The sequence below is a fragment of the Apiospora phragmitis genome, assembly GCF_038363925.1.
Source record: "Apiospora phragmitis strain CBS 135458 chromosome Unknown utg000003l:1.0-2676785.0:1.0-2680665.0, whole genome shotgun sequence".
Lineage (NCBI taxonomy): Eukaryota > Fungi > Ascomycota > Sordariomycetes > Amphisphaeriales > Apiosporaceae > Apiospora > Apiospora phragmitis.
In genome coordinates, this window is record NW_027117401.1 from 1,765,592 (window position 1) to 1,790,177 (window position 24,586).

Here is a 24,586-nt window from a genome sequence, read left to right on the forward strand (position 1 = left end):
TGAAACTGTAATTGTATATGAAAGAGCAACAGCGGTGCGGATACATGTCGATCGATTATCAAGCGAGGAGTTCAGGGGACTGGGTGTTTGGTGACTGGTATTGGGGGCTGGTATTGCATGGTAATAAATAGATAGGCCTCGGGAACATAGCCATTACCACGAAGCAAGACATTATCAATCATCGACAACCTCCAGTATTTGTGGTGACTTTCTAACTTCTCTATCCATGATCGTTTATAGACTTCACATATAGACCAGGCGGAAGTCATGAAAACTAATTTTTAAAGGAATATGGAATTTCGACTATGGTAGTAGGTATCATCACTATGCTCATCATGCTTGAAAGAAAAACGTCCCGTCCTCCGGATTTCCTCACTCTTCGCTCTTTCCTCTTCTCCCTTCCTTATCCCTCTCTTTCCCATATAGGTATGTTATGGATTCTCGCCCGAGGCTGGCCGCTGATGAAAGAAAGGTTTTACGAGGTTAGTAGATACTACATACTTACTATATATGTTTTTACAGCTTGCTCCATCTGTTCGCCTTTCGCGGGTCGGTCCCCTCCCTGCTCTGGATGATGCCGTCCTGGTACTCGGTCGCCACGTGTTTGCCGCGCGGGCTCCAGATTTTGGACATCACGACGCAGCGGTTCGCCTCGACGCGGGGGAACGTGGCCTCCTGTATCCACCACTCATCTTGTTCGTCCTCTTCGTCCTCCTCCTCCTGCTCGTCCTCTTCTTTCTCGTGGTGGCTCTTGTCGTCATGCTTGTGGTCGTGATGGTGGAGGTGGATGCCTTTGTGGTCGTGATGTTCTAATTGGCTATTGGTGTCATGAGACGGCGCCGCCGACGGTGAAAACGGCAAAGATAAAGTTGGCGGATAAGACGGCGATGATGGCCGCTGCTGTTGTTGGTGCTCTTGCTGATGATGCTGATGATGGTGAAGCAGGTGGTGATGGTGCTGCTGCTGCTGCTGCCGTCGCTGTTTCGGTTGTCGAGGACGCATGATGGCCTCCTCCGGACTCACGTGCACAACGAACGAATAGCTGAGGGTCGCGGCGCGCGCCAGCGACGACCCGAACCCGACGTGGTTCCCGCACATGAGCAGGCCATTGCGGTCAGCCTCGAAGGCATGCGTCAGGATATGCGCATCGGGCTCCTCCTTTTCCTCCTCTCCTCCCTTCTTCCCCGATTTGTCCTCTTTCTGCTTCTGCTTCCTCTTCTCCTCCTCCGCGGGCGAAAGGATGCGGCGGTAGAGGATGAGCTCGCGGCGCTCGTGCAGCGGCCTACCCCGGTTGAAGTCCGTCATGTCGACCTTCTTCATATCGACGCAAGGGAACGTCCCCGAGCCGCGCTTCTTGCCCGGCGGCAGCATGGCGACGACGCGGTCGATGTCGACGAGGGGCGCGGGCTCCCACTGGTGGGGCGGGCGCGAGTCCAGGATGTGCGCGAAGCGGCGCTGGGGCGGGTCCTCCTGGGTGACGACCTGGGACGGGGTGGCGGGCCGGAAGGAGACGAGCGCGGTGAAGCAGATGGGGCCCATGGGCGAGTTGACGGCGTCCGAGAGCGGGTAGTGGTCGCCCGAGGGGCTGCTGGTGGGCCGCTGCGGCTGGCGCGCCGTGACGGAGAAGTTGATGAAGGCCAGGTTCGCCGTCGAGACGGGCGTGACTTCGTAGATGAAGGGGCGGTCGATGAGGCCGGCTTCGGAGAAGTAGCCGTGGATGGTCTAGCGATGTTGGTCAGAATGATTGATTGATTGGAGAGGATGGGCAGCAACTGCCGAATGCAGGATTCTTCCGCATATATACGACTGCCGCAGTATATGCTTGCTCGGCAGCATATATCCCAGGGCTGAAAAGAGAGTGTGGCAGGCAGCTTACGTGTATGCCAAAGACCTTGCCCTTGAACTGCTTTCCCTTTCCTTGCTTGTCCAGCGTCTCCCGCATCTCGGCAAAGGCCTTCGACGCGGCCAGCCCGGACTGGCTGTAGACGTGGCCGCCGTACGCGGCGCCCTTGAAGGTCATTTGCTCGCGCATCGGGCTGGGCAGGTCGATGCCCGGCATCCAGGACGCCCGCTGGCTCATGTAGCGCTTCTGCTGCTGGGCCCCATTCTGGCTGCCGTACGGCTGCGACGGCGCGGGCAAGGGAACCAACTGCATGTACTCCTGGAAGGAGAGGCGGCTGCTCTTCTCAGCAGGTGGTGGTGACATCCTGTTGGGTGTTGGCGGCGGCTGCTGTGCTGCTGACTTGAATTGATTGACTGACCCCCGGTCTAAAGGTAGCAAACAAATCAAATCACAGTGACGATGTAACGCACCCAATTACCACCTGATCGGGTCTCAAAATATATATACAAATAAGATCCAACGGTTTTCAATTGACCGCTGAATTGACTTTATTGGTCTCTTGTTCGCTTTTTTCTCCTTCTTCTCTCTCTGCTGGCTAGACACGGAGAGAATTAGGATTACGCAAGGGAGGAGGCAGGGAAAACTGGACACCTCGGGAGACTTCCCCCATGTCATTTCAGGCCTGCAGGTACCACCAACCTTCACCGACCGAGGCTCGTATTGCATGGTCAGGTTGGCTGGCATCATGTGATTGGCTGAACCATTTTACATATCAAAATCCATATCTGTCACTGGTTAGCAGAGCACCTCAATTGACATGACAGTGTTTCCTCAACACCCGAAGCTCGGACTATCAGGTGATCTTTAATCGATGCGTGCATCGGTGTCCACGATGGGCAGATGGAATCGGAATTTTTATCTCGAAGGTTGGGCATTTGGCAGTGGGACTAACCTAGCATGCAATGACACACAGCGCGCAATGGCACAGCGTGGGGTCCAAAGAGCTTCCCCAGGTTGACGCCATTCGTAGTGGAGCAACAGCAACAAGCAAGATCCTCGCAGATTCTACAGCTATATATATCCAAGACAGTATTTTAATGATGACAGTTTCTGGTTCCTGCTAATCTGGCTATGTAAGTGTCTACGAGTCTGGGCATTATTGTGATGTTTTATGGTGGACTGTATTGTTGGAACCCTCTATCTAGGTAATGCAGAATGAAGAAACCCGGAAAAAAGAAGTGACCGCAGAGGGAGTTGAACCCTCTTGCCTTCAAGTATATGAATAAGATTACTACCGCTAGGCTACACCGACCCGGTCAAGGGAATCAGGGTCAATTTAGATATATGTATTAACTGTTGGAGGAGGGCGGGTGTGCTTGTTACTGCTGAGCGAGTATTCAGAGTTTGGCGCATCCGTGGTATGTGGTTTTTCGGGAAGGGGAAACGAGAAAGACGTACTTATATATGAGGGGATGAGGGCCCATGATGGATGGGGGTTCGGAGAGAAAGGCATTCCTGAGATTACAAAAGGTTGAGCTGTTCGTGGTGCATTGAGTACCCAGATACTGGCGTCTTGACAACCGAGAACGATCCATATACGTCGAGAAACAAGATACCTTAAATATTCTAGCAGATTCATTTACTTAGGGTCTAAATATGGGGTCTCTTACAGCTAAGGGCATTGCAAGCACACAAGGATTGGATCGATATTGAGTGAATAAAGGGGCACTCAGGAGAGTCTGAGGCAGTTCTGAGTGTCACAGCACCTTGGAAATAGATTGACTACCGCCCTGAGCATATGAGGTAGTTGGGTAAGGAACTGTTAGTTGAAACTACAAGTATATACCTTTGCCTTTTTTTATTTTACTTCGCCGATCCTCGTTGTCCTTCAAGTCTAGAACATCAATGAGAAGCTCAAGACAAAGCCAAAATGCGCTGGCTGTCCATGAGATATTGACCTCTACAGGACCGGCGACTACTCCGACGTCAAAGTCGTGTGCGAGGACCGCGACAAGGTCAAGCTCCGCTTCTTTCTTCCGGATAGGACCTACATATTGAATTTCTGTTTGCGACTCCCGCTTTAGTAGATCCTAAAGTTCATTTGGTGGCCTTCTTCGTTTCACAGTACGGAGTTTTTACAACAAGTGACTGCATTTTTGGATCACCCACTCCCAGTCTGAACTCTGCGTACATTTGGGCAGGCGTAACACCTACGTTCCTTCCCTCCAGCGAAATTGACTGAACAGCGTACCTTTTGCTGAGGGGTCCCGTCTCAGCCAGCCATGGCGACTGAGAAAGACGACGACGAATACCACGTATACGACCCCTCCAATTCTAGTTGGGTGTCCATGTCTCTGCCCGCTATGACAAACACGGAAGACGAAGGCGACAATGACGGAAGCGACAATGACGGAAGCGACAATAACGGAAATACAGAATGCATGTTCTGTACCGAGCATGCTACGGAATTCGTGGTACTTCCATGTAACCATCTCTGGTGCAGGGGCTGCCTGAAGTACCCGTTCGCCATGGCCTACAACGGCGGCTTCGGACGCGCCCCGCGCTGTTGCGGCGATATCGAGCCGACGCCCACGATCCTGAGTATGTCGGACCCGATATCACCAGCCGCTACCTCCAGGCCCGCATGGAACACACCGCCCCGTGCCGGCGTACTGCCACAGCTGCCACGAGTTCGTCCCGGAGCACTTCGTCGTCGGCGGCAAGCTCGCGACCTGCGCCACGTGCAAGACGTTCACTTGCGTTCCCTGCGGAAAAGCTTTGCATGCGGGCGACTGCGCCGAAGACGCCGATATGAACACGACGTTGGCTCTGGGCAAGAAGAAGGGTTGGAAGCAATGCCCCAATTGTAAGACCCTCATCGAGCACGTACAGGGCTGCCACGAGATAAGGTAAGTCGTCAACCTCTGCGGCGGCCTCCCCACCCTCTTCAGGATCAAGTCACACTAAATCTGGTACAGTTGTCATTGCGGCCATAGTTTCTGCTTTATATGCGGAAAGCAGTATGAGGACTGCACTTGCCACGTATTTGAGGGCCCTGGCCGATTGCAGGATGAGGCCTATACTCTTTTGGAAGACGATTTGTAGGACGACGTCGATGATGGACCTAGTGATAGCGCGTAAGGAGAATGGCGATGCGAGGGGTGGTGTTATTGCAGGCACACAGTATAAATGAGTACGATAGTAGATGAACCGTAGCCTACCTACCTAATGGAAGACCAGCCCCTTCCCCCTGGTATTCACAAACATTCTTCTGGTCATGGAGGCGTGTTTCTTGGCGCTGATGATGAGTCTGAGGACAGATTGCTTGTTCGCTTGGTTTCTGCATAATCCAATCGAGGCGAGAATCCTTCGAGGCGGTCTCAATCGTTACCAGCATCGCTCCAAATCCTTTCTCTGCATCGCCGTTTATTCTCAGAGCCACCAAGTCGATGGTGGATGAGAATGCGGATCCCGTCATTGACTTGACCTATGACCAGTTTGATTCTTTGCCAATTGAGCTGATGGCCTCCAACGTATCTTGAGTCAGTCTGTATAGCCGGTTTTCAACAACCGGCTACACGGGACAAAGCTCGTGACGAGCGTCACCACCACGACGAGGTGCAAATCCCTGGTAGCCACAGACTGGGAGAGTCATCAAAAGCAGCAGATGTCCGCATGCCGGAAGGTCCCACCATCGAGTGCCTGTCCATATGAGCCATAACACTCGTAACCCAAAAAAAATGGCAGAGAACCATTCTCTTAATGCTCGAAGCTTTATCAATCCCCTAGGAAGAAGAAATCCAATACGTGTAACGATCTCATAGGAAACCATTACAGTGAGGACAATTCTTCTCAGAAAGAAACTGTCCTACCGATATCTAGCTCAATTGAAATACATTCGTCTGGTCAGGGTTTAGGGGTGGTTTCATGGGAATTGTACTCGCCGTCCATCGGTCATGCAACAGACGATTCTGCCTTTCCACACCGCCAAATTTACTACTGACCTACAGAGTTGACTCAAGGAACCCCCCATAGCAGAGAGCATAATCCACGTCGTCAATTGTTGCAAAAATGGTGACGCTCACTCGTTTACCTGTCCACTGGGGCAGGCGAATGTACTCTGCGTCCGCCAGCGGCACGGTGCCCGCCGCGAAGAAGAAGTACGTGCCCACGAGCGGCACGTATCCGCGCGGCTTCCAGGTCTCGGGTACCGTTGTCGGCGTCAAGCCCGGCAACACCACCAAGCCGGACCTCGCCTTCATCACGTCGGATCGTCCCTGCGCGGCGGCCGCCGTCTTCACCAAGAACAAGTTCCAGGCCGCCCCCGTGACGTTCAGCCGTTCCTTGCTCCAGCAGAAGAACAATGCGGGGCTTCAGGGCGTCCTCATCAATTCGGGATGTGCCAATGCTGTGACGGGCAAGGGAGGTCTCGAAGACGCCGAGGCCATGGCCACGGAGGCCGACAAGTCTCTGGGAGCCGACAAGGCGACGATCGTCATGAGTACCGGCGTCATTGGACAGAGGCAAGTAGCCACTAATGAAAGGCCAGCCAATGACTCACTGACTAACACATATTATCAGATTACCCATCAAGAAGATCCTGGATAACGTTCCTGTAGCTCACGGGAAACTAGGAATATCTCATGATCACTGGTTAACTTGCGCGACAGCTATCTGCACAACTGACACCTTCCCCAAACTCATCTCCATGAGCTTCAACCTTCCCTCTTCTCCCTCAGTAGAATACCGCATCGCCGGTATGACCAAGGGCGCAGGCATGATCCACCCCAACATGGCTACGCTACTTGGTGTGATTGCTACGGATGCGCCCATCGCCTCCTCGGTGATGCCCGGTCTGCTCAAGCATGCCGTAGGCAAGTCCTTCAACAGCATCACTATCGACGGCGACACTTCGACCAATGACACCGTCGCACTTCTGGCCAATGGCGCCGCGGGTGGCAAGGAAGTCGCGAGCGCGAGCTCAGAAGATTACCAAGCCTTCCAGACCGTCCTGTCCGAGTTCTCTACCGACCTGGCCAAGCTCATCGTCCGTGACGGAGAGGGTGCTACCAAGTTCGTCACCATCAACGTGACCGAGTCCTCGACCGAGCAGGGCGCTCGCAAGATCGCCAGCACCATCGCCCGCTCGCCGCTCGTCAAGACGGCGCTGTACGGCAAGGACGCCAACTGGGGCCGCATCCTGTGCGCGACGGGCTACTCGCTGATCACGGAGCCCGGCGCTTCCGCGGAGAACGAGATCACCGAGATCATTCCGGAGAAGACCAACGTCTCCTTCGTCCCCTCGGACGGAAGCCCGGAGCTGAAGCTTCTCGTAGATGGCGAGCCGGAGATGGTGAACGAGACCAGGGCAGCGCAGATCCTGGAGCACGAGGATCTCGAGATCCTGGTTCGCCTTGGAACAGGCAAGGAGAAGGCTACCTACTGGACCTGTGACTATTCTCATGAATACATTACTATCAACGGCGACTACCGCACATAGAGTAGATATGTACACAGATACCAAAGATGATAGATAATTCAATTAATCTAACAACAATTATTCGACGACTTAAATTATGCACATGGAATTTTTCTCGCAACTAAACCATCAATTGTCATCTGTAAGGTGGTGTTCTGCTGGGAGGTCGTTGCCAGCAATTAACCAATCAGCCTAGTTGGTGGGGCGGCTTTCCCAGCTTGACGCGTCGCGGGACAAATTACAAGCTTCAACCCGCGTTAAGTGTTTTTGGCCGCCTGGACTCTCTATCCATCAACCAGCCAACTCGACTCGGGACCAGGCGTATTACACCACCACCTACCGACACAGAGCAAGAGAAAATGCCGCCCAAAGCAAAGGAAGAGGTCGGCGAGTCTTCCACATCAGCAACCAAGAAGGCGCTGACTGCTGCGACAAATGGCGCCGTCAACTATGAGCTTCCCTGGTAAGTGCTGCCTGCCCCTTGAAGCTTCTCTTTGCCCCGTACCGACGACAAGAAAACTAAACAACGACTGTGAACAACAAATGATAGGGTAGAAAAGTACCGACCCGTCTTCCTCGACGACATCGTCGGCAACACCGAGACCATCGAGCGGCTCAAGATCATCGCGAAGGACGGCAACATGCCGCACGTCATCATCAGCGGCATGCCGGGCATCGGCAAGACGACGAGCGTGCTGTGCCTGGCGCGGCAGCTGCTGGGCGACAGCTACAAGGAGGCGGTGCTGGAGCTGAACGCGTCGGACGAGCGCGGCATCGACGTGGTGCGCAACCGGATCAAGGGCTTCGCGCAGAAAAAGGTGACGCTGCCCGCGGGCCGCCATAAGGTCGTCATCCTCGACGAGGCCGACAGCATGACGAGCGGCGCCCAGCAGGCCCTGCGCCGCACCATGGAGATCTACTCCAACACGACGCGCTTCGCCTTCGCCTGCAACCAGAGCAACAAGGTGATCGAGCCGCTGCAGTCGCGCTGCGCCATCCTGCGCTACGCCCGTCTGACGGACAGCCAGGTCGTCAAGCGGCTGCTGCAGATCATCGAGGCCGAGAAGGTCGAGTACAGCGACGACGGGCTCGCGGCTTTGGTGTTTAGCGCCGAGGGCGACATGCGGCAGGCCATCAACAACCTGCAGAGCACCTGGGCCGGCTTCGGCTTCGTGAGCGGCGACAACGTCTTCAAGGTGGTCGACTCGCCCCACCCCATCAAGGTCCAGGCCATGCTCAAGGCCTGCTACGAGGGCAAGGTCGACAGCGCCCTCGACACGCTGCGCGAGCTCTGGGACCTCGGCTACTCGAGCCACGACATCATCTCGACCATGTTCAAGGTCACCAAGACCATCCCCACCCTCAGCGAGCACAGCAAGCTCGAGTTCATCAAGGAGATCGGCTTCACCCACATGAAGATCCTCGAGGGCGTCCAGACGCTGCTGCAGCTGAGCGGCTGCGTGGCGCGGCTATGCAAGATCAATATGGATCCCAAGCGGTTCGAGGCGCCGCGTGCTTGAGGTTCAACTCAGACGGGGGATGTTGTTCAATTCGGTGCGATGGGAAATGGTAAAAAACTTGCATGGCATGGCGTTCACGAGTTTAATGATCATGTGCTTGGCTTGGATCTCTGAGATACCTCTTCCTCAGATAGATGAGTAGATGAATCGTGTTTATGGGAGCATTGCCTAATTTGTTTCGGTGATTTATATTTGTAACGTTGATGCAAATGTCGATACAGTCGAGATATCCCGATCCGTGTTATTTCAATCTGTTCTGAAGAGTCAACAGGATGCATGCGAATGCAGGCATCATCCTACTACAGTAACGACAGTACCTTGCACCCTCAAGGGTTGGAATACGAGCCCGTCCGGCGGAATCTAGAAAAGGAGGTATACCCAAGACAGAAACTCATACCACCCGTAAGCCCATATTGTAAGAAGATGGCATGGCATTAAAGACCATGGTACCACAACATAACATGTATATACAAGTTTTCAGTTGTGCATTGCGGTAGTATCAACAGTTCAACTTTTCTATCTCCATCTCTCCAGTTCGCTCACTTGCGAACGACTCCTTACTTGCCCTGCAGCTCGGCCTCCGCCTCGCGCAGATGCCGCGGTCTCGGCGGCGGGGGCGGGCCGCCCTCGTCCTCGGCGAACTCCCGCTCGAACGCCTCCCGCATTGGCCCGGTCCCGGGCGATCTGCCGCTGCAGACGGACCCGGTGCTCGTACAGGCGCATGCGCGAGTCGGCCTCGATCATGCTGCCGACGATCATGCCGGACATCTGGATGTATCTGCAAGTGGTACGGTAGGTCAACATTCGAGGACTTCCTTTATCTATGTACATGTATACTTATATATGTATATGTATGTGTGTGGTCAGGTGCACCTCCTTACTACTATACTATATGGGGAGGAAGAGAATGTTTTCGTGCAATCATTATCTCAAAGAGGAAGCCTCACCTCCTACCGTTTCTCTAGAAGGAGAGAGTAGAAGGAGAGACCAGAAGGGCGAGAGAGAGAGAAATGGAAGAAAATGGAAAGGGGAAATACCCGTTGGGAAAAGAAAGCAATTACTTACACCTTGAACTGAATCGTCAGCCCCCGGTATATGGGCGAGAAGGCGTAAGCGGTAGCGCCCAAGATGGCAGACGCAGCGCCCCATTTGGCGGCACCGATAGCCGCGCCGCGAGTAGCTTCCCATTGGGCCTCGTGGACGTCGGTGGCATTCAAGGCATCGTGAGGCTTCATCCTGCTTTCCTTTTCTATCCCCCTTTTTCTTGCTTGCTTTGGTCTTCTTCTGCCTGCCGGCTTCAACGGGAAGAGAGATGGAGCGCGGCCTTTTCCTCCAGGTGGGCTGCCCTTCTCCAAAATCGAAGGGAGGAGAGACTACGCCCAGAGTTGGCAATTGCGTGCCAACTCGGTGCCGGCTGTATAACTCGATGAGGCTCGAGCTTCCTTATTGGCTTCAGGACAGTGTATTGTAGCAATTGAATGCAACATAAGCACGTGAGATGGATGTTGGAGGGAAATAGTACGGATAGCTTTGATGAATTCGGAGGTGTTCAGTGATTAGTGGACGGACGCTAACGGGTTTGCGGGCGCGCAGGAGCAAGCGACCGGCCCATTTTGCTGCGTCATCATGCCATTTACATTCCGTATCCGCACGCAAACACCGAACATCTTCAAGTCAAAGCCCGACTCGGTTTTCGTAGGTCACAATGCACAACAACCAGTTATTAGAACTCGTCAGCATACTGAGCCGTCAGTTTCGCTCGTTTTCCCAGGTATTCTTTCTTGATGTTGGTGTCGTTGCTCTTCTTGTATATTAGAGGAGTTCTCGTCTATATACCTACTATTCAACAAAGTCATGTGAGCAATTGATCGCACTGTAGTGGCATGAGTGGTGGTTCTATAACGAAAAAAAGTGAGCCGAGTGATATCTGAACAGCAACAACAAAACGCCACCAACGCCCGTATTCATGATCTATCACCCTCTATCTGCCCTCATGTCAAAAGAATATCATATCCGTCCTTCGTGATACGGATTTCTTCGCCGCCCATGCCGTACTTCCGCCGCACCAGTTCGAAAATGATCAACCCGGCACTCGTGCTGGGGACTTGCCGGATCGTGTTCCACCAAAACCCGCGATAAAACCATCTCGTGAGGCTGATCCCGTCCCCCTTGGCCTCGGCCGCTAGCTGTGTCCACGTTTCCTGGTAGGCGTGGTAGTACGCCCGCATCATCCTCCATTTCCGCCGCGGCTTATCCGGATTGGCGGCGTGAGACTCCCTAAGCCTCGTGACCTTGGCGTCCAGTTCTTCTAGGTGATCCCAATGCTTGACTTGGATATGGTTCAGGGGGTGCAGCAGGATCTGCTGCCCAAAGGAGGCGCCGATGCCCGCAAGCAGGAGAAAGGCGGGCTCGATGGCATAATGGGGTCTGATCACCGTCGGCTTTTCGTCATGTTTACTCTGGTCGCTTCGCTTCATCATCCTATCTTTGTCCGTCGGGCGCTTCATGGCCAGGAGATCCACGATCTCTTGGCTGAGGCCGCCATAGTACCACCGGACGAAGTTGTAGTACCCTTGGGCCTTGACGTACTCAAAAGTCGTGAAGAACACCGCGCTCCCCATAGAGTCCTTCATGAAGCTCAGGCCCCAGCCCGCGAAGATGCCCCGCAACCCGATCTCCCGCAGCTTCTCCGCGCTGAAGGACCACATACTGCGAGGCTTTCCCTTCCCGCTGGCCGGCATCAGATCGCGGTGGTCGTAGCGCGCCTGGATCGCATCCAGCGGGGCCGCCAACACGCTCTGGATGCTGCCCGCCAGGAACCCGGCCGTGAACGTCTCGAGGGGCGCCGGCGGCGGGTAGGCGCGCTTGTTGCTGCGCGCGCTCTCCGGGTGCAGCCGGCCGAGGATCTGCAGGTAGCTCGTGTACAGCACGGCGCCGACGCTCACGTTGGCGATCAGCGGCGGCAGGACCTGGTGCGGGATCACGGCCCAGCCGTCGTGGCGCACGGCGCTCGTGAGCACGCCGGGCGTCGTCGCGCGCATCCAGGTCCAGGTCTGCTGCAGGGCCGCCGTCAGCCGCGAAGTCGCGCGGCCGTCGCTCCCGTTCAGCGGCGGGTTTCGGACGTGCAGCTGCGCCTGGGCGTGGTGCACGGAGCGCGCGTAGGCGAGGTAGTCGACCCGCGTCCGGAAGAAGGCCTTGACGGGCGCGCGGAAGTAGAAGGCGATGGCCTGGGACGTCAGCGCCCGCACCGAGGCGGCCGAGGCGGCTGTGGCAGCGTTGTTTCGCGGCTGCTTTTCCGGCAGCATGCCATCCGTCGGGATGACGGGGCCGGGACCTCCTCCTCCTCCTCCTCCTGTTGGCACTGCATACTGTTGATTATTGGGAAGCGTGATAATGGTATCACCGCGCCTGGATGTCATGGTCTCTACGGCTCATTTTGAGATGCTCCTGTCTTTTTATCATAGGTGAAGTCTGGCGGACTTGATAGAACGAGAGATAGATCTGCAATTTTGACTTTGCGGTCTTGGGATCCAGTCCAAGAACTTAGGACTGAGGTCTGGCTTTTGGCAGCTGCGAGATTAGTTGGATTTTCGAGATTCCAAAGTTAGGCGCGGTCAAAACCGGGAGGGGATGACGTCTGTGTCAGCTGTGACCACCTGCGCCCCGTGACCTCCCATAATTGAGTCAGCCGCTCCTATTCCTGAGTCCAATCATCAAAATGCTCATCACCAAGTCCATAATATACCATCAAATTCGCGATCATCTGTGTGGAAAAGTTTCCTCCTTGGATAATTTTTGGTTCTTTTCGCTTTGACCTGTGTGTTCTCCATGGTGTAAACAGTCCAAGGCTATGACGGTTCTCTTTTGCGGCTTCGTAACAAGTCGAGTCACACTGCCAGGTAACACGAAACAAAAACCATTGACAAGTCAGTTCAGCTTCTCCGGGTTATAGTACCTGCTTCCTGCAATATATCAGTTGGAATTCTTCTTCTTTTTATTTCGCTGGCCAGCAGATGCTTGCGGGCTTGTAGTCGTCACACCTCAAGTACCCTCGATCCCAAAGGCGCATTGAGACAAGCCTAGTCTGAGGGGTTCCGATCGATGGAGTCCGGCTCTCCTGGGGAAAGCGCTAGCTAGCCTTTGCTGTGCGGTAATGCCAACTCTGATGAATCATCATAAGCGAGGATACACGTTCGTCGACTTCCCTTTTCTCTTTCTCAACATTCTCAAGCTGAGAATAACAATATCACTGTCACTGAATACTGTATGTTGGCCGAAGCTATGGTAGGGGAAGTGATAATATTAAGTACTTATGTACTGCTAATGCCTTTTAACCTTTCAAGTAACCTTACACGATGGTCTGACCAAGGTGTCAAGCTGCATAGCCCAGGCCCCAGAGCACGCAGGCACGCGAGCTTCCCCAGCTTCTCAACTTTCCCTTGGTATGATTGGACAACAGACCTGCATGCGGGCTCGCATGTGGCTAGGATCATCCCGTGTGGTACCCCACAGAGCGGCTGTCGTGCAACGACCAGACTGCAGGCCGGGATAGGAGCTCCGGGCAATGACATTACCCTTGACGCTCTCTTAGCTATGAGGAAATCTACAACCGAGCCCCGGATATAACGTCACCATGTCTTTCAATGAAGAAAGTAATGTGAAGTTGTGATGATCCCATACTGCTGCCCCAAGGTGCCGGACACGCTAGAACGAATTGATTACTCGCACACATCGCACACCTACGTCTTCTCCCTCAGGGTGTTATAGTATTTTAGTTTGCTTTTTCCTTTTCCCCTTTTCAGTAGACGATGGAGCTTCGATGATCGGGCTCGTGGAAATGTTTAAGGACAGTACATGTATGCCCCTTTAAAGGATTTCCCAATCGCTCCTTCCCTCGAAAAAGCAACATGTTCTCTAACACTAAAAATGGTCTTAGAAGTCTAACGAGCCACTGTAATACTGCAATACGTCACTGTCACCACCACGAATACAGTCAAGCTTCACTTGCATCAATCTTCATTAAAAGAAAACCAAACACCACGCCTCTACAATTTCCCCCCCTCTGTGGCATATAACCATAGTACTTATCCCACAAAATCAAGACCCTTCATTACTACCACCACCGCCAAGATGCCTTCAAAGACGTCCAAGTCCAACCCGCAGTCCCCCTCCAAGAAGCAAAAGCAGGAGCACGACCACGATTTGCGGGAGCCGCACGAGCTGACGGCTGACTCGGCCGAGACGACGGGCGAGGACAATGGGACCCTTACCCGAAAGGGACCAACCATGAGAGCAAACACAAGCACGACACGACGACGACGCCCGAAGACGAGGAGGCCGAGAAGCGGAAAGAAGGCAACGAGTGGCGCGATCGGCCGCCCTATCGCACCACGGCCGAGAATGACCATGCTGTGAAGCATCACGAGGCCCAGTGCAATTGCGGTCGCATCAAGTACTGGCTGAGCCGGGAGAAGCCCCTGGCGTCCAAGTATTGCCATTGCACGGATTGTCAGAGTTTACATGGTAGGTCTTTTTTCTCTGCAGCAACAGCAGCAGCATAGATTGAGCTTTACTTTGCAAGTGGACGAGTACTAACATGACTTTTTGTCCAGGCGCACCATTCCAGTGGGCCGCCATCTTTAAGAAAGAGGACCTGCACTTTGAGAACGGTCCAAGGGCCTGGCGTTCTACCATGCGCAGAAGAAGCACACGTATCACGACCTGCCCTGCAAGGTCAGCTGCGCGTACTGCCATGCGCCCATCATGGACGAGGGTCGGAATATGGTGCTGATGTTCCCCGCCATCATCAAGTTCAAGACGAGGAGGCCAAGAAGGCATTCCAGCCAACGTAAGTATGCCTACTTTGTCCCTTTTATGTATATGAAGCTGATCTGGATGATATACAGAATGCATATCTTTTATTCAAGACGTTGCTTGGACATCACAGATGGAAAGACAAAATGGGCCGAGTTAGACGATCAGAGTGAGAAGGTTCGGAGACGGGCTAAGAGAGTATGAGCGATCAAGTCCAGATCTATGGTAGGGGTATCATCAATTGGTCCTGCTTTCTATAGTCTAAATAATACCACCAATGGGCAACTTTGGCTGTTTCGTACATGTGTTGTACAACACCATAACCGACCTATGTATACATATCGTCAAGCCATGAGATCTTCCAATATCGCCTCCAGCTCTTCTCTGCGGAAAGGCAAACTTAGTAGTTCGGTTCCCAAGACGTCTTTCCGGCTGGTGATCATTTGATGGTCGTGGAATCTATCACTCCATGTTAGTCATACCTGTAACTCCAATCTTGTCATGTTATTTGGAAAGGCCTTACTCCTTGAGCAGTGTACGGAAAGCCATCTCCGAACTGCAGATGAACTCCTCGACCGCCTTGTTGTACAATATGCGGTACTCGACACCGGGGTTCTCCCCGCCGGACATGCCCTCCTCGTCGATCGCCATCAGCACCTCGGTGACGAGCAGGCGGAACAGGTTCTTGGCGTTCTCGGGCAGACTGCGCAGGACGTAGGTGACGCCCTCCTTGCCGCCGACGCGGCGGGCCTTGCGGCCCAGAAGCTCGTGCACGTCGTCGACGACGTCGATCTCGACGGTGAAGGGCGCAAAGGTGGTACAGTCGTGGAAGACGAAGTCGAAGGCGGACCGGACGCCGCTGTCCCACAGTAGGGAGAAATCCGGGGTGTCCGCGGAGCAGATCAGCTGGATTTGGGGGTGCGATGCCAGTTGCGCCAGGATGGTTTGGGTGCCGGCTCTGCGCAATGGCACGGCGTCGATGGAGTTGATGATGATGGTAATGTTGATGTCGTGCGAAGACAGGAGCGCCTTCAGGCTCTCTAGCATCACAGAGGGGTTGCCGGCAGGCAGCCTGTGTGATGGTTCGACGGCGCTGGCGATGGTGCCCAGCATCTCGCGGATCGAGGTGGAGCGCACATAGCCGTTGATGATAACAATCTTGCTCGACTCGTGGTCAGGTGTCTCATCGTACAGGAACTTGGCGAATTTATGTAGGAGTGGCCTTTTGGAGCCATATCCATATAGACATATCTAAATCCTTCCGATAGTTCAAAGGACCACTGGGCGAAGTTCTCGGTGTGCCACGACTGGAGGTACTCGATATCTCCGGCATGGTGCTCTTTGTGTTGGTGCAATATGGAGAAATACTCCTCGTGAGTGAGCAGCTCGAGTGAGGCAAGTGTGTTACTGGACGTCTTGGCGGCACCAGGTCGGTTCTGTGCAAAGTATAACTCGTACGGCGGTAGGTCTCGCGGGGGTGTCGGCGACTTCTTGCATGTGCGCCCCTTTTGTTTTGGTTCCTTGTCCTTTTTCTGGCGACCTCGAGGTTTCTTGGATGGCGATGCTGCGGCAGCCTTGGATTCGTCAACTTCTTGGGTCTTTCCCTCGACGCCTTCTTCTAGCTCCTCCTCTTCCTCGTCTTCGTCCTGACTCGAGTTGTAGATCTCCTGAGCCAGCTCTTCTTGTTCGTCTTCGTCGCTGGCGTCGCCGGCCACCACGCGCTCGATCAAGGCCATAGCACTCTTCTTGCGCGCGGAGCGGTCGTTTCGTCGCCATTGCGGAGTCTCCCCGTTCGTGAATCGAGTGGCCCTCGAGGGTGTCGTGATATTCTTCCCCGCGGATGCTTTCACTGGACTCGCCGACGTCTTGAGCTTGCGTTTCGGTGTCGTCGCTGCCGCCTCTTCTTCCTCGTCGCCGACGTGGGTCTCCGCTTTATCTTTATTTGAACCTCCTACACCAACCGCATCGTCGTCATCCGAGGGCACATCGTAGATGGACTTTTTCTGGCTTGCGCCATTCTGGAGCTTCGAGACCGCCGTTGGTCTTCCGCGCGGCCGCTTTGCTGGTGACGCTTGTGCGGCCTTGTCGTTGTCTGCTTCATTGCTGGGCTCTTCGATCTTTGCTGCTGGCCTTTTCCGAGTGGATTGCCTGACAGGCGTAGCTTTTGCCGGCTCAGGACTCGCCGCCTTGCGGCGTGGCGCCATTAGGTGATGATGGTGCTATTCCAGACACTGGAGGTTCTCGCCCACAGTACCATGCGACTAATTGGCGTCTGCTCGATACAATGTTGCAAGTGCAATATGGGATTTCAGTGCCGATGCCGTCGGTGGATGTATACTACAAGCGCTATCAAGAATAAGTTGGTGTCGCACAGTTGTCAAGAATACAATTATCGCCGAGGTCAATGGGATTTCACGCGTCGTCGCGTCAGGGTGCAGCAAGTGCTGCAGCTAACCAGCTACCGGGTTACATCTTGCGACCCCACTGAAAAGTTGACATGGGCGCCCACGAAAGGCTTCTTTGCTGACTTATCAGATGCAGAGGCAGCAACATGCTGCTAGTATGCTCAATTGCACCTAAAGATATACCTGATCTGTAACTCGTTCACACCAAAGAAGCTCATTACAGTGGCTTTTACTCTTTACATTCTTGCCTGCCATCACATACTGAAGTACTACACACCAGCCAACCCGCTATTCCCTCCGGTAGGCAGGAGGCAAGTGGGCTGTCCCCACACAAGACCCGACATTGGCCATGAACCTCAACCTCTCAGGGGCTCTCAATGTGTTCAAACTGTTGACCAAGCCGTCGCTATGTCTCCCTCATGCCACAGTTTCAACCTTCAACGACATCCCAGTGCCTCTCGACAGGGCCTTTGAGCACCATGGCAAGAAGGCAGGGATCAAAGCCGTAGTCCTAGACAAGGATGACTGCTTCGCCTATCCCGAAACCAACCAGATACACCCCCCTTATGTCGTAAGTTGCACTCTGTGTGGGCTGTTACGCTGAGGCCCTGAATCTCCGATAAAACTTTAGTCATTGATTCGGATGCTGTTCAGGAGAGGTTTCGGCAACTGCAAAAGGGGTACCCCGGTCGCAAACTCCTGATCGTCTCCAACACGGCCGGAGCTACGTTGTACGACCGTGATGGCAAGTTGGCTACGGGGCTGGAGCAGACCACCGGCGCCGCCGTCCTGTCCCACCGCGCCAAGAAGCCCGGCTGCAAGGACGAGATCATGGCCTACTTCCAGAAGCACCCCGAGACCGGCGTCACGCACCCCAGCCAGGTCGCCATCGTGGGGGACCGCCTCATGACGGATATGATGCTGGCCAACATGATGGGCAGCTGGGGCCTGTGGGTCAAGGACGGCGTGGCTCCCCTGAGTCACAAAAGCATAGTACGGCATTCTCTCTCTCTTTCTCTCCTCCTACGTAACGAAAACCATCACTCCTTTTCGTTCATGGACTAATCGGTTTACTCTACCAGTTTGCCAAGTTTGAGTATCGCCTTGCTGCGTTCTTGATGGCTCGCGGTGTCAAAGCACCGGGGCCCAAGAGTCCATTCGAGTGATGGATTAAAGGTACCAGAGGCCACATTCATCAGCTTGTCTCAGTAATAGGCCATGCTTTTGGCTGTAGCGTAGTAAATCTCAGTGGAAAGCATTGTGGAAGTAGCACTTCTCACCTCTAATTGAGATAAGTTGCACATAGCCTTCAGGGGGTCTATCTGTGAAACAAAATGGAAAATCTGGCATAATCATGAGATGCCTCGAAATACTACGTCTCGGTTGTATTCACGATTTTATCTGGTTGAGAGAAATCATTATTGGGTCTAACATGCTTGCTTGCCTCTCACCGTTGCAGCAGATTGACCAAGTGGTTGGAATATAGCCGGAGCTGCGTATATTGATGATTGATTTACGACCACCTTCCAACAGAAATTTCACATTACTCATAGTATCACTTTACCTCTTCTTGGAGGCTGCTCTTTTTGCTGCTGTTCATCAAAACTGATTGCTGGTTTGCAAAAATCAATTGCCTAGCCCTTCAGCTCTCTGACTGTACCATATGGGGACTCACACAGCGGTGGGAAACCACTCGCCGTCGACCAGTAACAAGAATGCATACGTCTTTCCACACAGCTATTGTCGGTGTCATGTAGCGGCTTCTATCTGTCACTGAATGTTATGCTCGGGCAATCAAGTTGATTGATATTCCCCTTTCGTGAATATCATAAGTTCTACTGTACTTGATGTGTTTGTTTTCATACCGCATCAACTCCGGGGATTTGCTAGCCCTTATGCTCTCGTTAGGGCCTTTTCTAGGCAGCATGGCCGGTAGATGCAAGCTGGTATGGCCTATTGATCTTGTATTCTCAAGTCGAGGCTGTTCAAATCTTTTTCGGCTCGGGCACTTCAACATGGCTTGTCGTACCGGGCAGTCGATCCATTACGGAATACCATTCCTGGTTGTTGGTATCATTAATTCTGTAACCAAGTACTGAACCAGTGTTCCCTTCTCATTACTTGATATCATCACCGAGGTTAGGTCCCGGCCGCCAAGCACCCCCAGACTCTGGGTCTGATCCCACTATATCTGCCCTTTATCAAGTAAATATCCCGGCTCAGCTCTGATGATCACGTACCTGAGTGCTGCATCGAGATGCAGTGCCTACTCAGTGAACCTGTATAGCCGTGTTCTGCTAGGTCTACATACACATCATCTCGCACGGGTTTCGATCCAATCGATTTTTCGAACCTCACGCATCAACCATCAGTAGCATTCGGTTCACCGTAGTACGAAGGTGTTGAGGGAGATGAATCATAGCCATCATGAAGTTTTGTCAATAGTCTGAGTAAATACTGGCCAATCTTGCGTTCGCCCTGCCTCTGCTCCTCTGCGCATAAGTCACCAAAGTGGTACAGCTTGACCAAATAGCACATTCCTAACTGCATATCATATATGGATCGTTGCCCAAATGGTTAGTTACTGCCCGGTGAGAGTCAGCTGAGCCCTAATTACGGACCACGCATCGAATAGGGACACGGTTATCACACTACCACAGGCAACGATGAACTCCCCCGATGGTGACGACCCTCAGCTGCCATACTTATTCTACTTTACTCTCCCCAACACCTTCTGAACGCATAAGCGTCACTTCGCCTTCTCAGTACTCCCTCAGTGTTCATTCAATATATTCACCGCCGGGAGTCATACATTCAGCCTCCCATCGACACAACCTTGTTCCTTGACGATCCATGAGCATCACTCCTACTTTCATTCTGACGTTATAGGCCTCAGTTGCTGCAAAACGTCTCATCTCTTCTCTACTGCGTCACTCTCACGCAGGACGGTATATTGTCATCCAGTAGGTGTTCTGGATCAAATTCAGTTGTACTGACACCCCCGAAGCTGAGACCAGGCCCTCGACCTTCGCCCTATAAATTCCCACTTTGCATCTGCCCTTCGTTTCTCTTTTCTCTCCATCCAAGTCATCACTTCCAACCAACCGCCAGAAACAACTGCATCTCCCGCCCAGAAGCCCTCATTCTGTTCATCAGTTATTTCCCACAACTACTCCTTCGCTACTTCTCAGGACTGCCTTCTTGACTGGTACTTTGACTCCTTCAGAGCATAGATATTTCCCACAACTCCGTTACTTCACTCGTTCAACTACGCAGCATACTACGCAGTCAGTAGCTGGTAAGCTGCATTCTGATACTAAGTTGCCTAACTTGTCAGAAACGGAACAGGCACCAGGAAGGTAATCCATCCTTCCCTCGCATATACGGTGAACGTCCATCTTCCCCGAACACAGTCATCGCCAGAACTTCAACACTCTTCAGAACTTGATCATTCGTGGAGTGCATTGCTTCAAGATTACAGAAGCATACACGGTAGCCGAGCAGTAAGTCTCAGTTTCTCCTTTTCCTGCTTCTTTACTCTCTTACTCTCTTCCCCTCCGAACCCCAAGCACATTCTAAACATCCTATCCTACACCATTTTCTCGTTCCCATGGACTTGAAGGTTCATCCTCGTTCATTTTCAGAACCACCAACTCCCACCTGTTCACATACTATTTATTCCCCAGCTTGGGATTTCATCCGAGAAGCCCATCAAGAACACCGTCCATCCCATACTCCTCAGAGACTAAGATTTACCTACGCATTCCAGATCAGACGAGAACAGTTACGATACTCGACCTGTTGAAGCACCATTTCGGCCGGAAGACTCAAGAAACCCATACCATACCGACACATACCCACCTAGATCTACGACTCTACTCTACAAGAGTCAAGCCAAATACATACCACAGCCCTCTTGAGCATCCTCTCAGAAGCAAAAGTCAAGTCACTTCCTATCGGCACCATATCTTTCCCCAGTGCCAGGCAAGTATCTCCTCCAGTGACGAGCAGAGCATCAAGCTTTGACACACCCAGAGCCATCACAACATACATTTCGGCTACTCGAGGAACTGGTAAGTTATCATAAGTTGTTATTTCTTTTCACTCGTCATCTTTCACAACTTCAGCACATTTTCCTTGTCACATGGTTTAGCATCGCGGGCAAAATCGACCCCGCGATGCCCAAGGTCAGTAAACAAGCACCGATTATAGTGGCTCAACCCCTTCTGTCACCACTCACTACCCTCCATGAACCGCCCGCACACAGCGCGTTCACGGACACTTAACGCTTGGAAACTGGACATAATGTGCATTTTCCGATTGTTGATATCGATTATCCGATACAACTCACTGAAAATTTTCCATCCTACACTTCACAGTCGCCCCCAACCAGAGTGATACCTCTTCCTTCCGATTATTCCCCCAGCCAGCAACCTACCTACTTACTTCTGGAGCCCCAACGAAACACTTATTCACTTCCCTCCAACCCTCACACAACATTTGGTCACCACACCTCCGACTTTTCTTTTCTTCGGAAGTTTCTACTTGACTACTTAAGTACAAACATCCTTTGGCACTTGACCTTGTTGCTCTCTCACCACAACATCTCACAACATCCTTTCACACCTTGCCTTCCTGTTTCCTCTTCCTCCTTCACATCTTCCTTCCTCGTCACCCTTGAGCAAACCGCAAACCATAATAGTTACTACCTTTCACAGAGGTTGACTAACAGTTGTTAACAACAGAGAAACACAGCTCAGGTAAGCAAGCACACATCTCCCACCACACACACCACCAGGTAAGTTTATTTATTATGTGACATTCTCTTCTCTCCTCATCCTTCACCTCACTCTCCTCCACCTCACTCTCCTTCACTTCACTCTTTAACATCTACCCCTTTAACATCTACCCCTTTAACATCTACCTCTTTAACATCTACCTCATCCATCATCCTCCACCTCCATCGCGCTGTCGCCTTTGCCATCGAGGCTTAGTGGTTGGTATACACACACCTATAGCCTTGTGACATTATATATGTCTCACCGCCGACCTGCCCACCCTTCAAATCACTTTTTTTTTCATAACTGAATTGTGTGTTGGCAAGTCTTAACTGCTTTCTTGCTAAAACAATTCCTTTCTTTCATAGTTCAGCACCCCAACCAACAAGATGGTTGGCAAGAGCTGGTCCAACGCCGAGGAGGCCTACTTCTGGCGTCATGTGGCACCCAACAGCCACAGCCGTGAAGGCGTGTTTGTTGGCACCAACCAGGTGGTCACCTGGAATGACCTGGCCCAGAGGATGGCCAACCACTTCGGTCGGGCCGCTCGACGTGAGTACCAAGGTACTCTGCTATGTAAGTACTCATGCTCCATATGCCTCACCTGCTTCAAGAGTCAAATCTCTTGGGTTGACAACATTCATTCATGTACTGACTCCTTTGTCAGACGAGCACTGGTTCCTGAATCTGCGGATCAGGACCAGATCACCAAATGCCGAGCCACATTTATCCAGGTACCTTCGCCGGGGTGGTAAGTATATTTTCACCTCATTATCCTTTCGTCTACAAGCCTAACAAAGGGTGCACAGGGATCCCCAACCCCTACACTGGGGCCACCAATGCTGGCCAAAGGCAGGCCGCAGCGGTCACTGCCGGCACTTCTGCGGCGCCCTCTGCACAGGTCGCCGCCAACTCAGGGGCAGCAGCAACAACTGCCTCGCCGGCTGTGCAGGGGGTGGCTCCCGGCGCCGAGTCTCAGCCACCGCAGCAGGAGGCAGAGCAGGAGGAAGAACAGGAAGGCGTCGCAGCCGGGGAGAGCAGCGACTCGGACGGTCTCTAGGTAAGACAGTCCCGACGAGCTGCTTCTCCCCGTGCTGCTGTTACTGCGGAAGGAACCGCCATGGGCCAGGCGCGCCCAGTTACTCAGGCTGGCGCCCTGGTTCCAAGCGGTGCAGAACTGGACGGAACCCTGCCCGGCACGCGTCCCGGGAGAAGCTCGGCCGCCTCACAAGCCGGCACACCCTTCCAGCCGGCAAGCTCTGGTCGGGTGCCACTGCCGGCTGCTCGCTCGCGACGCAGTGAGCGACGGGTCTTGGGGCGTCGGGCCACATACGAGCAAAGAAGGCGGGCGCAGCTTGAAGCTTTGTCGACGGCGACCCCTGTTCCTGGTGCCCCTTCTCCCAGCACCATTCCAACCGGCGTTCCTTCCTTCTCTCTTCCCTCGACCAGTGTACCTTCGTCGAGTAGTACAACGGCGCCAGCACCTCCTGCCACACAGTGGGCAGAGCCTCCCCTCGCTCATGACTTCACTCACTCTGAGGCACAGCTTGGTCGGACTCGGGGCCAGACTCGCTCACAAGGGCAACACACGGACCTGACGTCCGGTAACCACCAAGCGCGCACGGACCAGTTATCCGGCGACAGTAACCTTGGTGATAGTTCACGAACCGACCTGCCCCGTGCCCCTCTTCACCCTAGAGAGGCCCGGCGCACGGAGTACAGTTTCGGGTCGAGGACTGGAGGCAGGAGGCGCGTTGTTCGCCGAACTGCTCGTATGACCAGCCGGAACCTCCGAGCTGTCAACATAGTTGACAGCGATGAGAGTTCGACAAGCGACTCGGATGACGTCCCGGCACGGCTCCCTCCCCTTCTTGCCTCCGGTCCTGCTAGGCGTTGAGTGAGGACGTCGATGAGGTGTTCATGTGAGAATGGAGGGAGAAAAGAAAAACAAGAAAAAGCAAAACAAAAAACAAGAAACAAAACAAAACAAAACAAAAACAACAGGGTCGGGACGGATCACCGAGATGCCAGACATCATCAGACACTCTACACCCACACGCGTATGGGCGGGGAAGTTACCATCGAAGAGGCCCAGAAGATCTTGGAGCAGTGCGGTGCCATTGGCAAGATGGAGATCAGCCCAGAAGTTGCCGAGTCTCACGGGGTGGGTGTGCGCCTGCAACTACGAACTCGATGAGGGAGATGAACAGCGAGTTCGAAGTCCCTTTCGCAGAAGAAATCCACGGGGGAGAAGCAAGCTCTCAGAATGGACCCTTAGCACCCAAGTAGGGAACATCAACGTCAAAGATGATGAAGATGCAACACGCAGACAGCGTATGTGAAATCAATGCGACCTGCTTCTTCTGATGGCTATCATCCAGCTGAATAATCCCACCTTTGCTGTGACCAACTGGAAGCAAATCGCTGCCAAGGTCAACCAGCATCCCTTCATGGTCAGCAATGTCGAGTGCGGGCTCCTCGCCTCGGTCGCTAACTTCGTTGACACGAGAGCTATTGAACAAATGGCATGACGAACCAAGTCTGGTGGTTTTTCAGTCGGGAGAGCAAGAGAAGAAGTACACCATCGAGTACGAACTCGACGGTGAGATGCACAGCAAGTGTCGGGTTCCAGGTGCACAACTGCCTACAACACTTCGAATGAGGCAGCATGTGACGCGGCAGCAACGATGCCTTTCCTCGACGGGAAACCAGCTTGTGTTGCAGGTTTCGTACAGCTCATGGAGAAG

The 24,586-nt window shown here is 53.2% G+C and overlaps 11 protein-coding genes across 11 annotated transcripts; 6 read left to right on the forward strand and 5 right to left on the reverse strand.

The window, feature by feature from the left end:
- Positions 1-516: 516 nt before the first annotated feature.
- On the reverse strand, positions 517-2,206 carry PG994_002912 (Acyl-coenzyme A thioesterase 8; the record flags this gene model as incomplete). The annotated part of the gene is made up of 3 exons (XM_066854321.1): positions 517-762; positions 1,024-1,722; positions 1,877-2,206. The coding sequence occupies 3 exons, from the start codon at positions 2,204-2,206 to the stop codon at positions 517-519; spliced, it is 1,275 nt and encodes a 424-aa protein (XP_066720176.1).
- A 1,919-nt stretch (positions 2,207-4,125) lies between these two features.
- On the forward strand, positions 4,126-4,948 carry PG994_002913 (uncharacterized protein; the record flags this gene model as incomplete). Its single annotated transcript, XM_066854322.1, has 3 exons — positions 4,126-4,444; positions 4,482-4,752; positions 4,822-4,948. 3 exons carry the CDS (start codon positions 4,126-4,128, stop codon positions 4,946-4,948), a joined length of 717 nt encoding a protein of 238 aa, XP_066720177.1.
- Positions 4,949-5,914: 966 nt separating this feature from the next.
- Positions 5,915-7,343, forward strand: PG994_002914 (arginine biosynthesis argJ; the record flags this gene model as incomplete). The annotated part of the gene is made up of 2 exons (XM_066854323.1): positions 5,915-6,366; positions 6,425-7,343. The coding sequence occupies 2 exons, from the start codon at positions 5,915-5,917 to the stop codon at positions 7,341-7,343; spliced, it is 1,371 nt and encodes a 456-aa protein (XP_066720178.1).
- A 338-nt stretch (positions 7,344-7,681) lies between these two features.
- PG994_002915 (replication factor c subunit 4 protein) lies at positions 7,682-8,842 on the forward strand (the record flags this gene model as incomplete). The annotated part of the gene is made up of 2 exons (XM_066854324.1): positions 7,682-7,785; positions 7,873-8,842. 2 exons carry the CDS (start codon positions 7,682-7,684, stop codon positions 8,840-8,842), a joined length of 1,074 nt encoding a protein of 357 aa, XP_066720179.1.
- A 557-nt stretch (positions 8,843-9,399) lies between these two features.
- PG994_002916 (uncharacterized protein) lies at positions 9,400-10,077 on the reverse strand (the record flags this gene model as incomplete). The annotated part of the gene is made up of 2 exons (XM_066854325.1): positions 9,400-9,550; positions 9,908-10,077. 2 exons carry the CDS (start codon positions 10,075-10,077, stop codon positions 9,400-9,402), a joined length of 321 nt encoding a protein of 106 aa, XP_066720180.1.
- A 756-nt stretch (positions 10,078-10,833) lies between these two features.
- PG994_002917 (uncharacterized protein) lies at positions 10,834-12,261 on the reverse strand (the record flags this gene model as incomplete). The annotated part of the gene is made up of 1 exon (XM_066854326.1): positions 10,834-12,261. One exon carries the CDS (start codon positions 12,259-12,261, stop codon positions 10,834-10,836), a length of 1,428 nt encoding a protein of 475 aa, XP_066720181.1.
- Positions 12,262-14,085: 1,824 nt separating this feature from the next.
- Positions 14,086-14,860, forward strand: PG994_002918 (uncharacterized protein; the record flags this gene model as incomplete). Its single annotated transcript, XM_066854327.1, has 2 exons — positions 14,086-14,365; positions 14,508-14,860. Coding segments are annotated over 2 exons (633 nt in total), but the record flags the coding sequence as incomplete, so codon positions are not given.
- A 140-nt stretch (positions 14,861-15,000) lies between these two features.
- Positions 15,001-16,860, reverse strand: PG994_002919 (origin recognition complex subunit 2-domain-containing protein; the record flags this gene model as incomplete). Its single annotated transcript, XM_066854328.1, has 3 exons — positions 15,001-15,115; positions 15,180-15,878; positions 15,935-16,860. The coding sequence occupies 3 exons, from the start codon at positions 16,858-16,860 to the stop codon at positions 15,001-15,003; spliced, it is 1,740 nt and encodes a 579-aa protein (XP_066720183.1).
- Positions 16,861-17,410: 550 nt separating this feature from the next.
- Positions 17,411-18,227, forward strand: PG994_002920 (HAD-superfamily phosphatase; the record flags this gene model as incomplete). Its single annotated transcript, XM_066854329.1, has 3 exons — positions 17,411-17,632; positions 17,716-18,054; positions 18,144-18,227. The coding sequence occupies 3 exons, from the start codon at positions 17,411-17,413 to the stop codon at positions 18,225-18,227; spliced, it is 645 nt and encodes a 214-aa protein (XP_066720184.1).
- Positions 18,228-22,228: 4,001 nt separating this feature from the next.
- Positions 22,229-22,899, forward strand: PG994_002921 (uncharacterized protein; the record flags this gene model as incomplete). Its single annotated transcript, XM_066854330.1, has 3 exons — positions 22,229-22,415; positions 22,507-22,590; positions 22,649-22,899. The coding sequence occupies 3 exons, from the start codon at positions 22,229-22,231 to the stop codon at positions 22,897-22,899; spliced, it is 522 nt and encodes a 173-aa protein (XP_066720185.1).
- Positions 22,900-22,982: 83 nt separating this feature from the next.
- PG994_002922 (uncharacterized protein) lies at positions 22,983-23,960 on the reverse strand (the record flags this gene model as incomplete). The annotated part of the gene is made up of 4 exons (XM_066854331.1): positions 22,983-23,326; positions 23,374-23,433; positions 23,508-23,722; positions 23,896-23,960. The coding sequence occupies 4 exons, from the start codon at positions 23,958-23,960 to the stop codon at positions 22,983-22,985; spliced, it is 684 nt and encodes a 227-aa protein (XP_066720186.1).
- Between the last annotated feature and the right edge of the window lie 626 nt (positions 23,961-24,586).